Source organism: Capricornis sumatraensis, chromosome 20, assembly GCF_032405125.1.
Source record: "Capricornis sumatraensis isolate serow.1 chromosome 20, serow.2, whole genome shotgun sequence".
Taxonomy (NCBI): Eukaryota; Metazoa; Chordata; class Mammalia; order Artiodactyla; family Bovidae; genus Capricornis; species Capricornis sumatraensis.
Genome location: NC_091088.1, coordinates 59,254,638 through 59,272,033, shown reverse-complemented (window position 1 = coordinate 59,272,033; position 17,396 = coordinate 59,254,638). Strand labels below are relative to the sequence as shown.

Below are 17,396 nucleotides of genomic sequence, written 5' to 3'. Positions count from 1 at the left end.
GATCTCCTTTAGGGTGGACTGGTTGGATCTCCTTGCAGTCCAAGGGACTCTCAAGAGTCTTCTCCAACACCACAGTTCAAAAGCATCAATTCTTCTGCTCTCAGCTTTCTTTATAGTCCAACTCTCACATCCATACACGACTACTGGAAAAACCATAGCCTTGACTAGATGGACCTTTGCTGGCAAAGTACTGTCTCTGCTTTTTAATATGCTGTCTAGGTTGGTCATAAGTTTCCTTCCAAGGCGCTTTACACAGTGTATACCCATATACTCAGTGTCTAGAGTCTATAATTTTGGTTATTTTTCACCTCTCTATTCTTTAATCTCTCTATCCACTAATCTGACTTCTTTTTCTGATGTATTTAAAGGTTAATTGCAGGGACTTTCCTGGCGGTCCAATGATTAAGAATCTGCGCTTGCACTGTGGGGGTCTATGGTTCCGATTCCTGGTCTGAGAACTAAGACCCGCATGCTGTGCAGCACAGCCAAAATACAGAAAACAAAACAGCATGCATATCTTCAACTACGGTTCAATATTTTTGACTTTTTTTGTTCAGTTAAAAAATTCTGGGGTGGGGGCGCAGTCCAGGGAAACCCCTTAGGTAAATTTTATGTAATATGAAATGCACAAATCCTGTGTATTGTTTGTTGATTTTTGGTGTGTATCTACATCTATATAACTAAAACCTCTTTCAAGATACAGAATATTACTATGCCAAATCCAGCATAACCCTTGCCTCCTAGCCCCCTGTCCACAGAGATAATCACTGCTCCTGTTTTTACATCATAGATCAATTTTACCAACTTTGGTCTTCATGGTCATTCAAACAAATTACATACTAACTACTCATTCCTGTAAAACTTCTTTTACTTAGCCTTAACGGTGTCTGTTTCCTTGATTCCTATTCATTCATTCAGGAAGTTTGTCAAACACCAGACTTGTGCCAGGCACTTAGCTGAGTGCTAGAGAACAGGGCTGGACCAAGGGGAGGCAAGCCAGCTGCTCACTTTCAGGCCCTTGCAAGGGTCAACATCTAAGAGTGAGTGCCTTTTAAATTTTTGTACCTTGGGCACATTGCTTACTTTATCCTGGTCCCAACCCTGTAGATGATAGAGGAGTGCAAGAACTGAAAATGATCTTACCTCTTTTTGCCCCTACAGTTATTCAACACCTATGTGTTAGTTCTTCTGCGAATACCACACTTTTAATTTACATCCAGGATATGTTTTGTTTTTATTATGGCAAATCTGCCCTCAGTAGCAATACCTTTATCGAGTGCTTACTATGTGCCACCGTGTTCTAGTAAGGGGTCCCCAACAGCTGGGCCGTGTAAGAAGACAGGTGTACCTGTGAATAGGAAGCAAGAAGACCCCTATTACATGATATAAACAGTGAACGTTCATGATTTTAACTCACGTTTATTGAGTGCTTACCATGTGTCGAGCACTGTGCTAAGTAATTGGGAAACTGGCTGAAGCTTTAAAACCACCCCAGTGAGGTGTCCCCTTGATCACTTCTCTTTAACAGATGAAGAAATTGAGTTAAGAGATGAAACTGCTCGCCCAAAGTCACAGAGCTAGGGAATGCGAAGGCAGGATTTGCACACAGTTCTGACTTCCAAATTGATGCTATTAAACCACTGTCTGTCTCCCAGAGAAACACTCAACACATTTTAAACAGAGCACTAGGTAAGCACGGAAACATAATTACATTTCCCAACGCTGTTTTATTTAAAACAGTTATTCCCAGCATGTCCTTCTCGCCTAGGCTGGGAGGTGGAGGGAGGGCTGACGGAACTACTTTTCCCAGGATGCAACTCTCGTCTCGCTGGCTGTCAGGCATGTCGGGAACTGTAGTCCTCCGAGGAGATAATAACCCGTGGCTCCCAACATGCATTTGGAGCCTGAACCTTGGCGTAGGAAAAGCCCAGTCGCGCGGCATGCTGGGAAGCGCAACCGGCTCTTTTCCCGGGTTGCCTCCCCGACGAGCGAGCCTATTTTTTTTCAGGACTACAATTCCCAGTGGGCTGTGCGCGAGAGGGCGGGCGAGTTCTTCTGCCGGAAGTCCGCTTCTACGCCTGGGTCCCCCAACAGCTGCCGGAGCCGGAGCCACACAGAAGCCGCGGGACCGGGGCCGCTGGGGTCCGGACGGGGGTCGCCATGGTAACGAGGGCGCGCCTACGCTGGGGACGGGCGAAGGGTGGGTCCACGTGCAGGTACTCCAGGCTCGCTGGGATACTGACAAGCCGCCCCTGCTGCGGTGCGATGGTCTGGGCCGGGCGCGGGCTCTCGGGATTGGGGCCGATCAAAGGCCGGCGAAGGAGGCAACTGGGGGTGGTTCTGGGCGCGAGTGTGTACTGGGGTTCTCGAGGCTAGGGGGGAGCTTTTGAAGACCAGGTGCCAGGGGAGAGGGCTGTGCCGGAGGGAGACATTCGAGATGGTTGGGGGGTTTTGAAACTGGGAGGCTACTCACGAGGCAGGATCTCAGAAGCTGGGAGAAGGAACTGGAGGTGGGGAGGGGGCGTCCCAAGCGGAGGGCTTTCCGGGAGTGCGTCAGAAGAGCTGGAGAAGAATGGGAGACGTTGAGATAGGAGAGAGGGGGTCTCTAGGGGCAGGAAACCGATGTTGCAGGCGGAGAGAGGATGTTGGAACTGGGTGGGATACTGCTGGTGAGAGTCTCAAGGATAAGAGACTGGACCCTGGAGACAGGAAGTACTGTAGGGAATGGGGCTTTAGAGTTAGGAAAAGCGTGCTACATGTAAGAGGGAAGAAGGCTTGGAGTAGGCAGTGAATACTACACATGAATGGGGAGCAATGGAACAGGTCTCTGCAAGAGGAGAGTTCTCACAGGGTAGGGAGTAAGCATGGAAGTGAGAGGTGGAGAGGGGGTTTGGGGAACAAGGACTGGGCATTGGAGCTGGCGCCAATCCCCAGGGATGGGGCACCCTGACAGAGAGCCCTGAAACTGGGAAAGCAGGAGTCAAAGAGAGCAACTCCGGGGGGGCCGGGGGAACTTGGAGGTAGAGAAGGCTGGCGGGGGGCGGGGGGGAGGTGGGCACTGAGAGGGGACATCAGAGGGGCGAGGATACAGAAAGGATGGGACTTCTCAGTGTGGATTCCCTGGGATGGAGAGACTCTGGTTGGGAGGAGAAACAGGAAGAGGTGTATGAGGGAGTTCAGGACTCAGAGACAGAGCTCTCCCTTAGTTCTATAGCCTTGCTCCCATCTCTCCTCCCTATCTACTCCATCTATCTCTGGCTCTGGCCCCCAGGCTGCGGCTGCCTGGTGTGGGTCCCACCCCCACCCCATGCCCTTTGCCTGCCTGCCAGGACCCCTGCCTTGCTAGGAAGTGGTTTTCCCTGGCTCAGCAGAAGGGGTTCTTGGAAGGAGAGTGTAATATCCTGTTCCCGTCCAGCTCAGATGAGTTGGGGGAGGAGGGATGGAGTGTGTGGAGAATGAGGCTTACGAAAGAGAGCAGCCTCTCATGACCCGGTGGAGGCTTCCACAAGTCAGGATAAGGGGATTCAGAGCAAAGCCTTTGGATTCCCAGCTCTGCTTTCTGGCTGTGAGACTTCCATTCTCTGAGCCTCGATTTCTTCATCTATAAAATGGACATGAGCACACCCATCTCCAACAGAACTGGGCTCAAAGACAGGCTTCCTAGCTGCATGCACTTGGCCCATGATTTTCTTAAAGTCAAATAACAATGAATTATATCACTAAGAACTAATATTTGTATAATGCTTAGTATGTGCTAGTCACTGTTTTATCCCTGTTGTGTTCATGAACTCGTGCAACGGTCTCATGAGGGAGGTGCTCTCATTATACCCATTGTGCAGACAGTGAAACTGAGGTCCAGAGAGGTGAAGTAACTTGCCTACAGACTCACAGCCAACAGTGCCAGGATTCATTCGGGCTCTAGAGTCTGTGTTTTTAGCCACTTGGTCAAATGCATCAGTCATAATAGTTAATTTTATTGAACACTCAGTATATAAATGGGACTATACAAAACACTTCCAAGATCAACTTGTTCGGTGTTCACAGTTCGGTGTGACAGTTGAGCTGGCGTTTCAAAATCTTAAAAACACCTCAGGTCTCCTAGGCATCACTGATGATAATTGCAGCTGACACCTGGCTTGCCTATTAGTGCCAGCCACTGACTAAATTTATAAACTTATTTAACCTTCAAAACACCCTGACAAGGTGGGTCTTCTAAGGAAAACTTGTTTCACCATGGGGAAACTGAGGCGTAGAAGGGCGGATCTTTTGTCCAAGGTCAGGGAGACAAGACTTGGTGGAGCTTGGGACTCAGCGCCCTAGAAAGGACTGCAGAGTTGGCCAGTGGACGACAGATCACTCCACGGGGTGTTGGAGGGACCTGGGACCGGAGCAGGTGGCCAGGTCAGCCTGGCTGGGCTCAGGGGAGTGGCGGAGACCCTTGGAAGGCAGGCAGCCGGGACACGTGGACCCTATCTTCCCCATGGGCAGGGTGGGGCTGTTGGGCAGGGCCGCCCTGCACTGGCTCGCCCACCCCACCTCTCTCCCTGCCGCCTCCTCTTGCCATCCCCAGATCCGCTTCATCCTCATCCAGAACCGAGCAGGCAAGACGCGCCTGGCCAAGTGGTACATGCAGTTCGATGATGACGAGAAACAGAAGCTGATCGAGGAGGTGCATGCCGTGGTCACTGTCCGAGACGCCAAACACACCAACTTTGTGGAGGTGACAGCTACCCCCACCCCCGCCAGTGCCTCCCACACTCCCCTGCTTTGTTCTGATGCCCCCCTTCCCAGCCTCAGATGGCGATAACCTCTCAGACTCTCCTTCCTCCCCGCCATTCATTTATTCAACTTGCCTGCCGTCTTCTTCCTTTGAGGAGAGTGGGTTACTTTTCAGGGTGAACATTTTCCGACATACAGGTTAGTACAATGAGACATCAACTGAAAATTCCCCCAGATTTCATCAGTATTAAGAGTTTGCATTTTTGTTCTTTTTTTCCTCTCTTCTTTTTTTTTGGCCAAATAACTTTTTTTTTTTTTTTCCTGATGCCTGTTAAAAACTTACTACAAAAATGCTCAAACACATAAGCGTAGACAATGGTGTACCGAACCACCCCTGGCGGTCGTGTTTTCAGTTCAGTTAGAGCGATCATGGGGGAATCCCCTGGCGGTCTGGAGGGTAGGATTGGGTGCTGTCACTCCCAAAGGTACAGATTCAGTCCCTGGTTGAGGAACTAAGATTGCATAAGCCATGTATTGCAGTCACAAAAAGGTATAGAGATAATGACATTTCATCTCTAAACATTTCAGGGTACATCTCAGGAAAAAAAGACACTGCCTTCCATGACCACAGTATCATCAGGCCTGATAAAAGGAGTCATACTTCCTTACTAATAGTACTCTAAACCCGATCAATATCTAAATTTCCCCCAGATCATCAGAGGGCTTCCCAGGTGACCCTAGTGGTAAAGAACCCACCTGCCAATGCAGGGGACATAAGAGATGCAAGTTCGATCCCTAGGTCAGGAAGATCCCCTGGAGGAGGGCATGGCAACCCATTGCAGCATTCTTGTCTGAAGAATCCCACGGACTGAGGAGCCTGGCAGGCTACAGTCCAGGGGGTCACAAAGAGTCAAACATGACTAAAGCAACTTAGCATAGCACAGATCATCAAAACTGATTCTCCAAAGCCAGTCAAGGATCTTGGCATTGGTTTTGGTCTCTTTATTGAGATGCTTCTAGCTTTAATTCCCACGGTATTAGCCTGTCAAGAGACCAGGTTGATTGTCGTGTGTGTGTGTATGTGCGCTCAGTCGTGTCTGCCTCTCTGTGACCCCGTTGACTGTGGCCCGCCAGGCTCCTCTGTCCGTGTAGAGTTCAACAGATACTTATTGGCGGCTCACTATGTGCCGAGTACTGTTCTAGGCACTGGTGATACAGCAGGGAATGAAACAGACCCAGCCCCTTCCCTCAGAGAGCTGACCGCTGACATTTTTAGTTTTAGTCGATGGGAGGTTGTTATAATGAAGATATAGTGTATCAGGTATGATAGATGCCAGAGAGAAAAAGGAAGCAGCTGTGGGGGATGGAATGGCTAGGATGTATACAGTGGGGGGTGGGGAGTGGAACGTGGGTTGAAATGGTTTGATCAGGAAGTCTTCATTTAACAGGGGACGTTTGAACCCAGACCTGAAGGAATGGAGAAGTGGAAGGAGATGATATCTGACAATAAGTGCAAAGGCCCCTGAGGCAGCAGGGCGTACAAGGGCATTCCTGGAATAGCAAGAAAGCCAGTGTATCTGAGGTGGGGTAAGCCAGGGAGGAAGGTGGGAGCAGATGAGATTGAAGATATAACAGAAGTAGGAGGTTCAGGGCCTTGTGACCTGTCATGAGGACTTGGGCCCTTACTCTGAGCAAGAAAGGAGCCACAGGAGGCTTTTGAGCTGAGGAGGGAGGTAGGCTAGCTTAGGCTTTAGGGATCCCTCTCTAAGGGGCAGGAGCAGAAGCAGAGGACTGCTCAGGAGGTGACCACTGCGGCCCAGGTAAGAGAGGCTGGTGACTTTCACAGTCATGGAAACAGTGGGGATGGCGAGAAGCATTTTGAAAGGAGAGCCAACTGAAGGGCCGAAGATTGGAGGAGGTATGGGAAAGAGAATGGAGCCGCCAGTAGGGGGCGCTGTCATTTTCCCAGATGGGCTGATTTAGCAAAGAACAGGCGGAGGGGAAGATCAGCAGTGGGGTGTCCATTCCCAACCCAGTGGAGATGTGGGGGGCAGGATGATGAAGGGAGGGGAGCCGGAGCATAAGGGATGTCGGCTCTCCCGGGGCACCATGCTGCCAGCGCAGGGCCGGCCCCACGCTGAGTGCTGGAAACGACAGCAGCTGAGGGACCCGGAGTGGGCAGGGAGGCGGATTAGGAGGAGCCAGAAAGGTTTGATGCCAGGTGAGAACGTCACAAGGGGGCCAGACCATCTTAGACTGCTCCTGACCCAGGCCCACTCCAGACTGGAGCCCTATGCAGGGCATCACTGGTGACACAGCGGTGACAGAAAGGAGCCAGGCAGGAGACAGCAGGAGAGAAAAGAGCACTGTTGAGGGTCAGAGCCTGCCAAGGCCACACCAGCTGTGACGGCCGGTGGGTGACTTCTCCAGCTCAAGTCTTCCTGCCCTCGTGGGTTCTTGTCTCGAACCCACCCCTCCAGAGCAGGGGCCTTCAATCATTTGATCGTGAACCTTTTTTTTTTTTTAAGTAGAGTTAACATCCTGATATATTCTTACTAATCCATGGATTATGTGCAGGAGCTACTGTAATAATATTGGGCTTCCTTGGTGACTCAGCGGTAAAGAATATGCCTGCCAATGCAGGAGATGTGGGTTCGATCGCTGGCCGGAGAAGATCCCCTAGAAAAGGAAATGGCAACCTGCTCCAGTATTCTTGCCTGGGAAATCCCATGGACAGAGGAGCCCGGCGGGCTGCAGTCTCTGGGGTCTCAAAAGAATTGGACACAACTTAGGGACTAAAGGACTAAACAACAACAGCTCAATATGCTGCTGCTGCTAAGTGGCTTCAGTCGTGTCTGACTCTTTGCGACCCCATAGACAGCAGCCCACCAGGCTCCCCCGTCCCCGGGATTCTCCAGGCAAGAACACTGCAGTGGGTTGCTATTTCCTTCTCCAATGCATGAAAGAGAAAAGTGAAAGGGAAGTCGCCCAGTCGTGTCCGACTCTTTGTGCCCCCATGGACTGCAGCCCACCAGGCTCCTCAGTCCATGGCATTTTCCAGGCAAGAGTACTGGAGTGGGTTGCCATTGCCTTCTCTGCAAACGTATCAGTTCAATCAGTTCAGTTCCGTCGCTCAGTTGTGTCTGACTCTGCGACCCCATGAATCGCAGCACGCCAGGCCTCCCTGTCCATCACCAGCTCCTGGAGTTCACTCAAACTCACGTCCATCGAGTCCGTGATGCCATCCAGCCATCTTATCCTCTGTTGTCCCCTTCTCCTCCTGCCCCCAATCCCTCCCAGCATCAGAGTCTTTTCCAAAGAGTCAACTCTTCACATGAGGTGGCCAAAGTATTGGAGTTTCAGCTTTAGCATCAGTCCTTCCAATGAACACCCAGGACTGATCTCCTTCAGAATGAACTGGTTGGATCTTGCAGTCCAAGGGACTCTCAGGAGTCTTCTCCAACACCATAGTTCAAAAGCATCAATTCTTTGGCACTCAGCTTTCTTCACAGTCCAACTCTCACATCCATACATGACCACTGGAAAAACCACAGCCTTGACTAGACGGACCTTTGTTGGCAAGGTAATGTCTCTGCTTTTCAATATGCTATCTTGGTTGGTCATAACTTTCCTTCCAAGGAGTAAGCGTCTTTTAATTTCATGGCTGCAGTCACCATCTGCAGTAATTTTGGAGCCCCCAAAAATAAAGTCTGACACTGTTTCCACTGTTTCCCCATCTATTTCTCATGAAGTGATGGGACCAGATGCCATGATCTTCGTTTTCTCAATGTTGAGCTTTAAGCCAACTTTTTCACTCTCCTTTTTCACTTTTATCAAGAGGCTTTTGAGTTCCTCTTCACTTTCTGCCATAAGGGTGGTGTCATCTGCATATCTGAGGTGATTGATATTTCTCCTGGCAATCTTGATTCCAGCTTGTGCTTCTTCCAGCCCAGCGTTTCTCATGATGTACTCTGCATATAAGTTAAATAAGCAGGGTGACAATATACACCCTTGACGTACTCCTTTTCCTATTTGGAACCAGTCTGTTGTTCCATGTCCAGTTCTAACTGTTGCTTCCTGACCTGCATGTAGGTTTCTCAAGAGGCAGGTCAGGTGGTCTGGTATTCCCGTCTCTTTCAGAATTTTCCACAGTTTATTGTGATCCCCACAGTCAAAGGCTTTGGCATAGTCAATAATGCAGAAATAGATATTTTTCTGGAACTCTCTTGCTTTTTCCATGATCCAGCGGATGTTGGCAATTTGATCTCTGGTTCCTCTGCCTTTTCTAAAACCAGCTTGAACATCTGGAAATTCACGGTTCATGTATTGCTGAAGCCTGGTTTGGAGAATTTTGAGCATTACTTTTCTAGCATGTGAGATGAGTGCAATTGTGCGGTAGTTTGAGCATTCTTTGGCATTGCCTTTCTTTGGGATCGGAATGAAAACTGACCTTTTCCAGGCCTGTGGCCACCGCTGAGTTTTCCAAATTTGCTGGCATATTGAGTGCAGTGCTTTCACAGCATCATCTTCCAGGACTCGAAATAGCTCAACTGGAATTCCATCACCTCCACTACCTTTGTTCGTAGTGATGCTTTCTAAGGCCCACTTGACTTCACATTCCAGGATGTCTGGCTCTAGGTGAGTGATCGCACCATCATGATTATCTTGGCCGTGAAGATCAAAAGTATAGGCATTCATAAAGATAAGCTAGGGGGAAAAAAATGAAGAAAAATCAGGGGCTTGAGTTGGCTTTTGCAGTTGCCAGCAGATGGCGCCACACACACACACACTCTGGACTGGACTTTTCAGCTGCTTTGCCCGGCAGGACGTCATGGATCTCTGTCTATGGCTTTATCTACTTACACACGGTATAAAATTAGAGTCTGCGTCCCTGGCTCATGAATATTTATTCCTGGGTTGTATTTATGCGTTATGGTAGGAATATTTATCTTATGGTTCAGTTAAGGGCAGGACTAGGATTGTCTTGGTTACAGGAGGCAGTGAGCCTGTACTGCTCAGCACAAATCCTGCCACACAGCATGTGCTCAGGCAGTGTTTGTGGAAGAATTTGCTAGCTTAGTTCCAGGCTGAGGAGTTCGACTCCTTCCAGAGGCAACAGCGGGTCACGGAAAGGGGGAGATGGATACCCTGGAGCACCCCCACCTCTTGGCTCTGGGCTTTTTCCCGGTACTGTTCCCTCTGCCTAAAGCAGTCCTGCCTGATCACTCCTGCTCATCCTCCAGATCTCAGTGCAGATACCCCCTCTTCCAGGAAGCCCTCCTGGACTCCCAGGGTGGGTCAGCCTCTTGTCCCCTCTGAGCACCCACAGCCCCTCATTGCCCACTCAGGGGGTAACTAAGGATCATGCTCCATTGGACTGTGAGCCCGAGGCAGGGAGAACCAGGCCACCCCTCTGTCCCCAGCGCAGAGTCAGACAACAGAGCAGGGCCTCCGGGACCATGTGTGGAACGCAGGACTGCACATGTTGGTACCATCCTGCCCAGTATGTGGGGTCCTGGGTACGCCCTGTCACTGACCGCCCACCTCTCTGCCCCGCAGTTCCGGAACTTCAAGATCATTTACCGACGCTATGCCGGCCTCTACTTCTGCATCTGCGTGGACGTCAACGACAACAACCTGGCCTACCTGGAGGCCATCCACAACTTTGTGGAGGTGCATGGGCTGGGGGCAGGTGGGCGGCGGGCGCCGTCTGGATCCCCTCTGTTAGGGTGCGGGGCCCTCAGCCTGGGGGAGGGGACACTGTCTTTCTCTGCCCACCTTGATGTTTCCTCTGGTGTCTGTTTCCCTTCAGTTTCTCTCTGCCTTGTTTCTTTATTTACTTAATTATTTTGCCTGCACCGGGCCTTAGTCGCAGTGCTTGGGATCCTCGATCTTCATTGCAGCATGCAGGATCCCTAGTTGTGGTGTGTGGCCTCTGATTCCCTGACCAGGGATCGAACCCGGGCCCCCTGCCTTGGGAGCATGGCGTCTTAGCCACTGGACCAGGGAAGTCCCCTCTGCCTTATTTTTGTGCCACCTCTTTCTGATGCCTCTGCGTGTGTGTGTGTGTGTGTGTGTGTGTGTCCTTGCTCATCTTGCAGCACCTCTGTCTTCTCCTAGGTCTTAAATGAATATTTCCATAACGTCTGTGAACTGGACCTGGTGTTCAACTTCTATAAGGTGGGCTCCTGGGGAAGATGAGGAGGAGGGAGCCAGAGGAGGGGGTCAGTGGGGGGCCAGAAGCCCACAGCCACCCTGGTGCCTCCGCTGGGGTCTGTTTGCTGGTTCTTGGGCATCAGAACTCCCCAGCTCCCTGGGGGTCCCCCCCACTGCTCACCCCAGGGTCTCCCCACACCCTCCCTTCCCTCAGGTTTACACGGTCGTGGATGAGATGTTCCTGGCCGGCGAGATCCGTGAGACCAGCCAGACGAAGGTGCTCAAGCAGTTGCTGATGCTGCAGTCCCTGGAGTGAGGGCGGCCGACCCCTCCTGCCCCAGTCCCTCCCCGGACTAGCCTGCTCGCTTCCCCTTTCCGGCCCGGAGTCCGCCCCAGTGGCCCCCTCCCTCAGCTGGCCAGGAGGAAGGCACCCAGCTGGGTCTGGGCCGAGGCGAGGAGGCCACATCCCACGGCCTCGGGGCCCCAGCTGTGGGCAGAGGCCGCCTCGAGTGTACCGTGTAACCGTGCCGTCCTCGTGTGATGCCGTGAGCGTGCGCGTGGAGCCCCCAATAAACCTGTGGTCCCCGCCTGGCCTTGTGTCCTTGCGCTTCTGCCTGTCCTGCCTGGGAACCACAGGCAGCTCCAGGGGCCCTGCTGTTGGTACGTCGGATAGTCAGTCAACAAGCACACCTCGGGCTGAGTGAGGGAGCGGGGTGGGGGCAGGGGCGTTCATACCTGCTGCTGCCCGCAGACGGCCCCGGGGGACTGGGAACGGTGACAGATTTAGACACTGAGCTCTCGCTCCTAAAATAATGACACTCAGAGCCAACGCCGACATCGCTCAGGCCGTTCTAAGCCGTGACGTGCCTTTGTTAACCCTCACAAGAGGATGCGGAAGGGATGGTTAGAGGGGCTCACTCAGCTCAGACGGTCACAGAGTGAGTCTGCAGCTGAACCAGGTTTTTTTCTTTTTTTTTTTCAAATTTTACTTGTTTATTTTATTTTTGGCTGTGCTGGGTCTTCGTGGCTACGCAGGGACTTGCAGCAAGTGGGGGGGGCACCGGCTTCTCACCGCAGTGGCTTCTCTCGCTGTGAGGCTCAGGCTCAGTCCTCATGACAGCGTTAGTTGCCCCACAGCACATGGGATCTTCCCAGATCAGGGATCGAATTTGTGTCCCCTGCGTTGGCAGGTGGATTCTTAACCACTAGACCACCAGGGAAGTCCTGAACCAGGGTGGTTTTGAGCCCAGGCAGGTGGCTGCAGAGTCCTGGTTCTGACACGAGGCCCGAGGTGCAGGCTCCGGGTCCGTGTGCAGTGGCTCCCAGCCGCGGCCGGCCCTCAGGCCGTCACTGTGTGGGGCTGTCCCGGGCGTGGCCGGCCTGCCCGCCCCCAGCTGCCAGGTGCCAGCAGCAAGTGGCCCTCAGCCCTTCTGGCAACAGGAGACACTCCTGCGCATTTTGTTTGTTTTTGGCCACCTTGCTCAGCTTGCAGGATCCTAGTTCCCCGACCAGGAATTAAACCCTGGCCCATGACAGTGAAAGCGCCAAGTCCTAACCACTGGATCACCAGGGAATTCCCCCACACCTGTGTCTAGTGCCCTCTGGAGCAGCTGTGCCCCCTCCCCCCTTGCCCATTGAGAACAGAGTGGTGGCCGCCAGCTGAGAACGGCAGGCATGCGGCACCCACTCCTACTAATGTGACCCAGCCTCATGTCATTCTCCCACCTGCAGGGGGCAGGCATGTCCCAGCTCAGTCACAAGCACGCTGTGCAACCTCAGGGTCAGTCGGTTAACACCTCTTGCCTCTGTTTCTTCACCTGGCAAGTGGGTCGACTATAGTTTTTACTCTCATGGAGTGTCCCTGAGGAGTAAATGAATTAATGCTGGGTAGTACCTAGCATCGGTCGGCACGCATTCACTGCACAGACGTTAAGTGCCTTCTGCGTGCTCGGCCCTATGAGAGACGACGCCTATAAACGTGGATGGTGAACACATAACCATCCTCATCTCACTTGGGACACTGAGGCTTGGGGAGGTGAATTCTTTTTATAGATAAATTGTTCCAACAGTGTATTTGTTTCCTGTTGCTGCTGTAATGCTATCACGAGCTGAGTGGCTTAAACCAACAGGACTCTGATCACTCGTGAGGAGTGAGAGCATGGGTGGAGGGCAGCCAGCTGTGGCTTGGATCTGCAGCTGGGTGATACAGGGTGGGAGATGAGGTCATTTCCAAGAGCCACAACGGAAGACCCAGCACAGCCTAAATAAATGAATAATAAAATTAAAAATATTTTCCAGAACATTTCATCATCCTGAAAGAAACCTGTACCCTTAGCTATCACCCCTCAATCCCTCCATCCCCTCCTCCCCCCGCCCCAGCCCTGAGTCAACCTGCTGCTGCTGCTGCTAAGTCGATTCAGTCGTGTCCGACTCTGTGTGACCCCATACACGGCAGCCCACCAGGCTCCCCCGTCCCTGGGATTCTCAAGTCGAGAACCCTGGAGTGGGTTGCCATTTCCTTCTCCAATGCATGAAAGTGAAAAGTGAAAGTGAAGTCGCTCAGTCGTGTCTGACTCTTCGCGACCTCATGGACTGCAGCACCCTGGAATCAGAGAAAAAAGCGTGCTCAGGAAGAGTATTCACACGTTAAATGCTGTTGAGGTCACCACAGCTCTATGAGAATGGCTCATTAAATATACCAAGTGCAAAGGAACTTACCTGATGGTGTGGTGGTTAAGACTCCAAGCTCCCAATGCAGGGGGCCCAGATTCGATCCCTGGTCAGGAAACTAGATCCCACACGCCGCAACGAAGTGTTTGCATGCCGTAACGAAGACCTGGCATAGTTAAATAAAAAATAGATACTTAAAAAGAATGCAGAGTGTGCCAGGCAAGCTTGCAGAGCAACCAGAACTCATACATTGCTGCTTGGAATGGAAAACAGGGCGGGTTCTCTGGAAGGATCTGGCATGTTCTTATAAAGTTAAACATTACATTTACTTTATGACTCAGCAATCTCCTAATTGTTTGCCCAAGGGAAATAAAAACTGATGTACAAAATTTCTACATGAACCCAAGTTAAATGAAGATGTAGATTCATGCAGAAACTTGTCCGTGAATGTTCATAGCAGCATTCAGTTCAGTTCAGTCGCTCAGTCGTGTCCGACTCTTTGTGACCCCATGAATCGCAGCACGCCAGGCCTCCCTGTCCATCACCAACTCCCAGAGTTCACTCAGACTCACATCCATCGAGTCAGTGATGCCACCCAGCCATCTCATCCTCTGTCGTCCCCTTCTCCTCCTGCCCCCAATCCCTCCCAGCATCAGAGTCTTTTCCAATGAGTCAACTCTTCCCATGAGGTAGCCAAAGTACTGGAGTTTCAGCTTCAGCATCAGTCCCTCCAAAGAAATCCCAGGGCTGATCTCCTTCAGAATGAACTGGTTGGATCTCCTTGTAGCCCAAGGGATTCTCAAGAGTCTTCTCCAACACCACAGTTCAAAAGCATCAATTCTTCGGTGCTCAGCTTTCTTCACAGTCCAACTCTCACATCCATACATGACCACAGGAAAAACCATAGCCTTGACTAGATGCACATTTGTTGGCAAAGTAATGTCTCTGCTTTTGAATATGCTGTCTAGGTTGGTCATAACTTTCCTTCCAAGGAGTAAGCGTCTTTTAATTTCATGGCTGCAGTCACCATCTGCAGTAATTTTGGAGCCCAAAAAAATAAAGTCTGACACTGTTTCCACTGTTTCCCCATCTATTTCCCATGAAGTCATGGGACCAGATGCCATGATCTTCGTTTTCTGAATGTTGAACTTTAAGCCAACTTTTTCACTCTCCTCTTTCATTTTCATCAAGAGGCTTTTGAGTTCCTCTTCACTTTCTGCCATAAGGGTGGTGTCATCTGCATATCTGAGGTGATTGATATTTCTCCTGGCAATCTTGATTCCAGCTTGTGCTTCATCCAGCCCAGTGTTTCTCATGATGTACTCTGCATATAAGGTAAATAAGCAGGGTGAAAATATACACCCTTGACGTACTCCTTTTCCTATTTGGAACCAGTCTGTTGTTCCATGTCCAGTTCTAACTGTTGCTTCCTGACCTGCACATAGGTTTCTCAAGAGGCAGGTCAGGTGGTCTGGTATTTCCATCTCTTTCAGAATTTTCCACAGTTTATTGTGATCCACACAGTCAAAGGCTTTGGCACAGTCAATAAAGCAGAAATAGATGTTTTTCTGGAACTCTCTTGCTTTTTTGATGATCCAGCAGATGTTGGCAGTTTGCTCTCTGGTTCCTATGCCTTTTCTAAAACCAGCTTGAACATCTGGAAGTTCACGGTTTGTGTATTGCTGAAGCCTGCAGCATTACTTGCCTTAGCCAAAAGATGGAGACGACCCAGAGACTTGTCAACCAATGAAGGGATAAATAAGATATTCTGTGTCTACCTGGATGATTATTAACTGTGTAAAAAGAATGAAACATTGATACGTACTGCAATATGGATGAACTCTGAAAATGTATGATGACTGAGAGAAGACAGTGGTAGACCACATATTACATGATTCTGTATCATAGGAAATTTCCAGAATAGGCCATGTTTTGTTTTGAAACTCCTGTGTGTGTTTATTTATTTATTTTTGGCTGCGCTGGCTCTTCGTAGCTGTGTGCGGGTTTTTCCAGGTGCAGGGAGAGGGGGCCACTTTCTAGTTGTGGTGGAGGGGCTTCCCGTTGCGATGGCTTCTCTTGTGGCGGAGCACAGGCTCTCGAGAGAGGGCTCGGCAGTTGTGGCTCATGGGCGTCGTTGCCCTGTGTCATGTGGGATCTTCCCCGACTAGGGGTCAAACCTGTATCCCTTGCAATGGCAGGTGGATTTTCATCCACTCAACCACACGGGAAGCCCTAGGCCAGTTCATGTAGACAAGAGCAGATTAATGATTGAGAATGGTTGAGGTATTGGTATTTGGGGGTTGATAGCTAGACGGTGCTGGAGAAGGCGATGGCACCCCACTCTAGTACTCTTGCCTGGAAAATCCCATGGACGGAGGAGCCTGGTAAGCTGCAGTCCATGGGATGGCAAAGAGTCGGACACCACTAAATGATTTCACTTTTCACTTTCATGCATTGGAGAAGGAAATGGCAACCCACTCCAGGACTCTTGCCTGGAAAATCCAGTGGACAGAGGAGCCTGGTAGGCTGCAGTCCTCGGGGTCGCTAAGAGTCGGACATGACTGAGCTACTTCACTGTCACTTCACTTTCGTGCATTGGAGAAGGAAATGGTAACCCACTCCACTGTTCTTGCCGGGAGAATCCCAGGGACAGAGAAGCCTGGTGGGCTGCTGTCTATGGGGTCGCACAGAGTCGGACACGACTGAAGCGACTTAGCAGCAGCAGCAGCAACAATGCTGTTAATGACTGAATAAATAAATTTCATCTTGCAGTGGCAAACAGAAAAACAAACCCCAACCCCCGCCATTCCCCCCTCCAGGTGTTATTGTTATACTGGCTTTATTCTTAACCACCCAAAACTGGAAACAATCCAAATGTCCTTCAACAAGTAAATAGATAATTATCTGTGATCCCTCCAGGCGATGGATGGATTTTCTTCAGCATGGGCCAAGAACGAGTAGCTGATACAACTCTACAAGGTAGATAAATCTCAAATCTCACATCTTTTTGCTGAGGAAGAGAAGCCAGACCCAGAAGGGTACACGGCACTATGAAATTATTATTTTTGGTTTTGTTTTTTTGGCGGAGCCATGGGACAGGAAGGATCCTCGTTCCCGACCAGGGATTGAACCCATGCTCCCTGCATTGGAGCAGGGAATCTCAACCCCCGGACTGCCAGGGAAGTCTTTTTTTTTTAAACAGCACTGCGAGGCTAATGTGATCTCAGTTCCCCTGGCAGGGATTGAACCTGGGCCACAGCAAAGAAAGCCCGGAATCCTAACCGTTAGGGTAACTAGGGAACTCCCACAATGTTGTTCTAAGAACGAAGCGGCTGAGGACAGACAGATCAGGGATTGCCAGGGGCTGGTAGGCGAGCTGGAGGCTGAACCACAGAGGAGCACCAGAGGACTTCTGAGGGCGATGGAACTCTTCCGTGACTCCACTGTGACCGTGGGCTGTCTGGCCTTCTGCCTTGAGCGAAGCTCATGGACCTGTCCATCAAAAGGGTGAGTTTTAGAGACGTCCCTGGTGGTCCGGTGGCTAAGACCGCACTCCCAATGCAGGGGGCCCGGATTCCATCCCTGATCAGGGAACTAGATACACGTGTCACAACTAAAGATCGCTCATGCCACAACCAAGACCTGGCTGCTGCTGCTGCTGCTGCTGCTAAGTCGCTTCAGTCATGTCTGACTCCGTGCAACCCCATAGACAGCAGCCCACCAGGCTCCCCCGTCCCTGAGATTCTCCAGGCAAGAACACTGAGTGGGTTGCCATTTCCTTCAATGCATGAAAGCGAAAAGTGAAAGTGAAGACACTCAGTCATGTCCGACTCTTCGCGACCCCATGGACT

General features: G+C 50.9%; 1 protein-coding gene across 1 annotated transcript; it reads left to right on the top strand.

The window, feature by feature from the left end:
* The first annotated feature begins 2,054 nt into the window (after positions 1–2,054).
* Positions 2,055–11,450, top strand: AP2S1 (adaptor related protein complex 2 subunit sigma 1). Its single transcript, XM_068992326.1, has 5 exons — positions 2,055–2,163; positions 4,571–4,720; positions 10,279–10,392; positions 10,840–10,899; positions 11,090–11,450. The coding sequence occupies exons 1-5, from the start codon at positions 2,161–2,163 to the stop codon at positions 11,189–11,191; spliced, it is 429 nt and encodes a 142-aa protein (XP_068848427.1). The 5' UTR covers positions 2,055–2,160; the 3' UTR covers positions 11,192–11,450.
* The last annotated feature ends 5,946 nt before the right edge of the window (positions 11,451–17,396 follow it).

Bases quoted from the DNA above. Each gene is read 5' to 3' on its own strand.
- AP2S1 (XM_068992326.1), top strand. The intron at 4,721-10,278 runs GTGACAGCTACC...TCTGCCCCGCAG, and splicing joins AACACACCAACTTTGTGGAG to TTCCGGAACTTCAAGATCAT. The intron at 10,393-10,839 runs GTGCATGGGCTG...GTCTTCTCCTAG, and splicing joins CCATCCACAACTTTGTGGAG to GTCTTAAATGAATATTTCCA.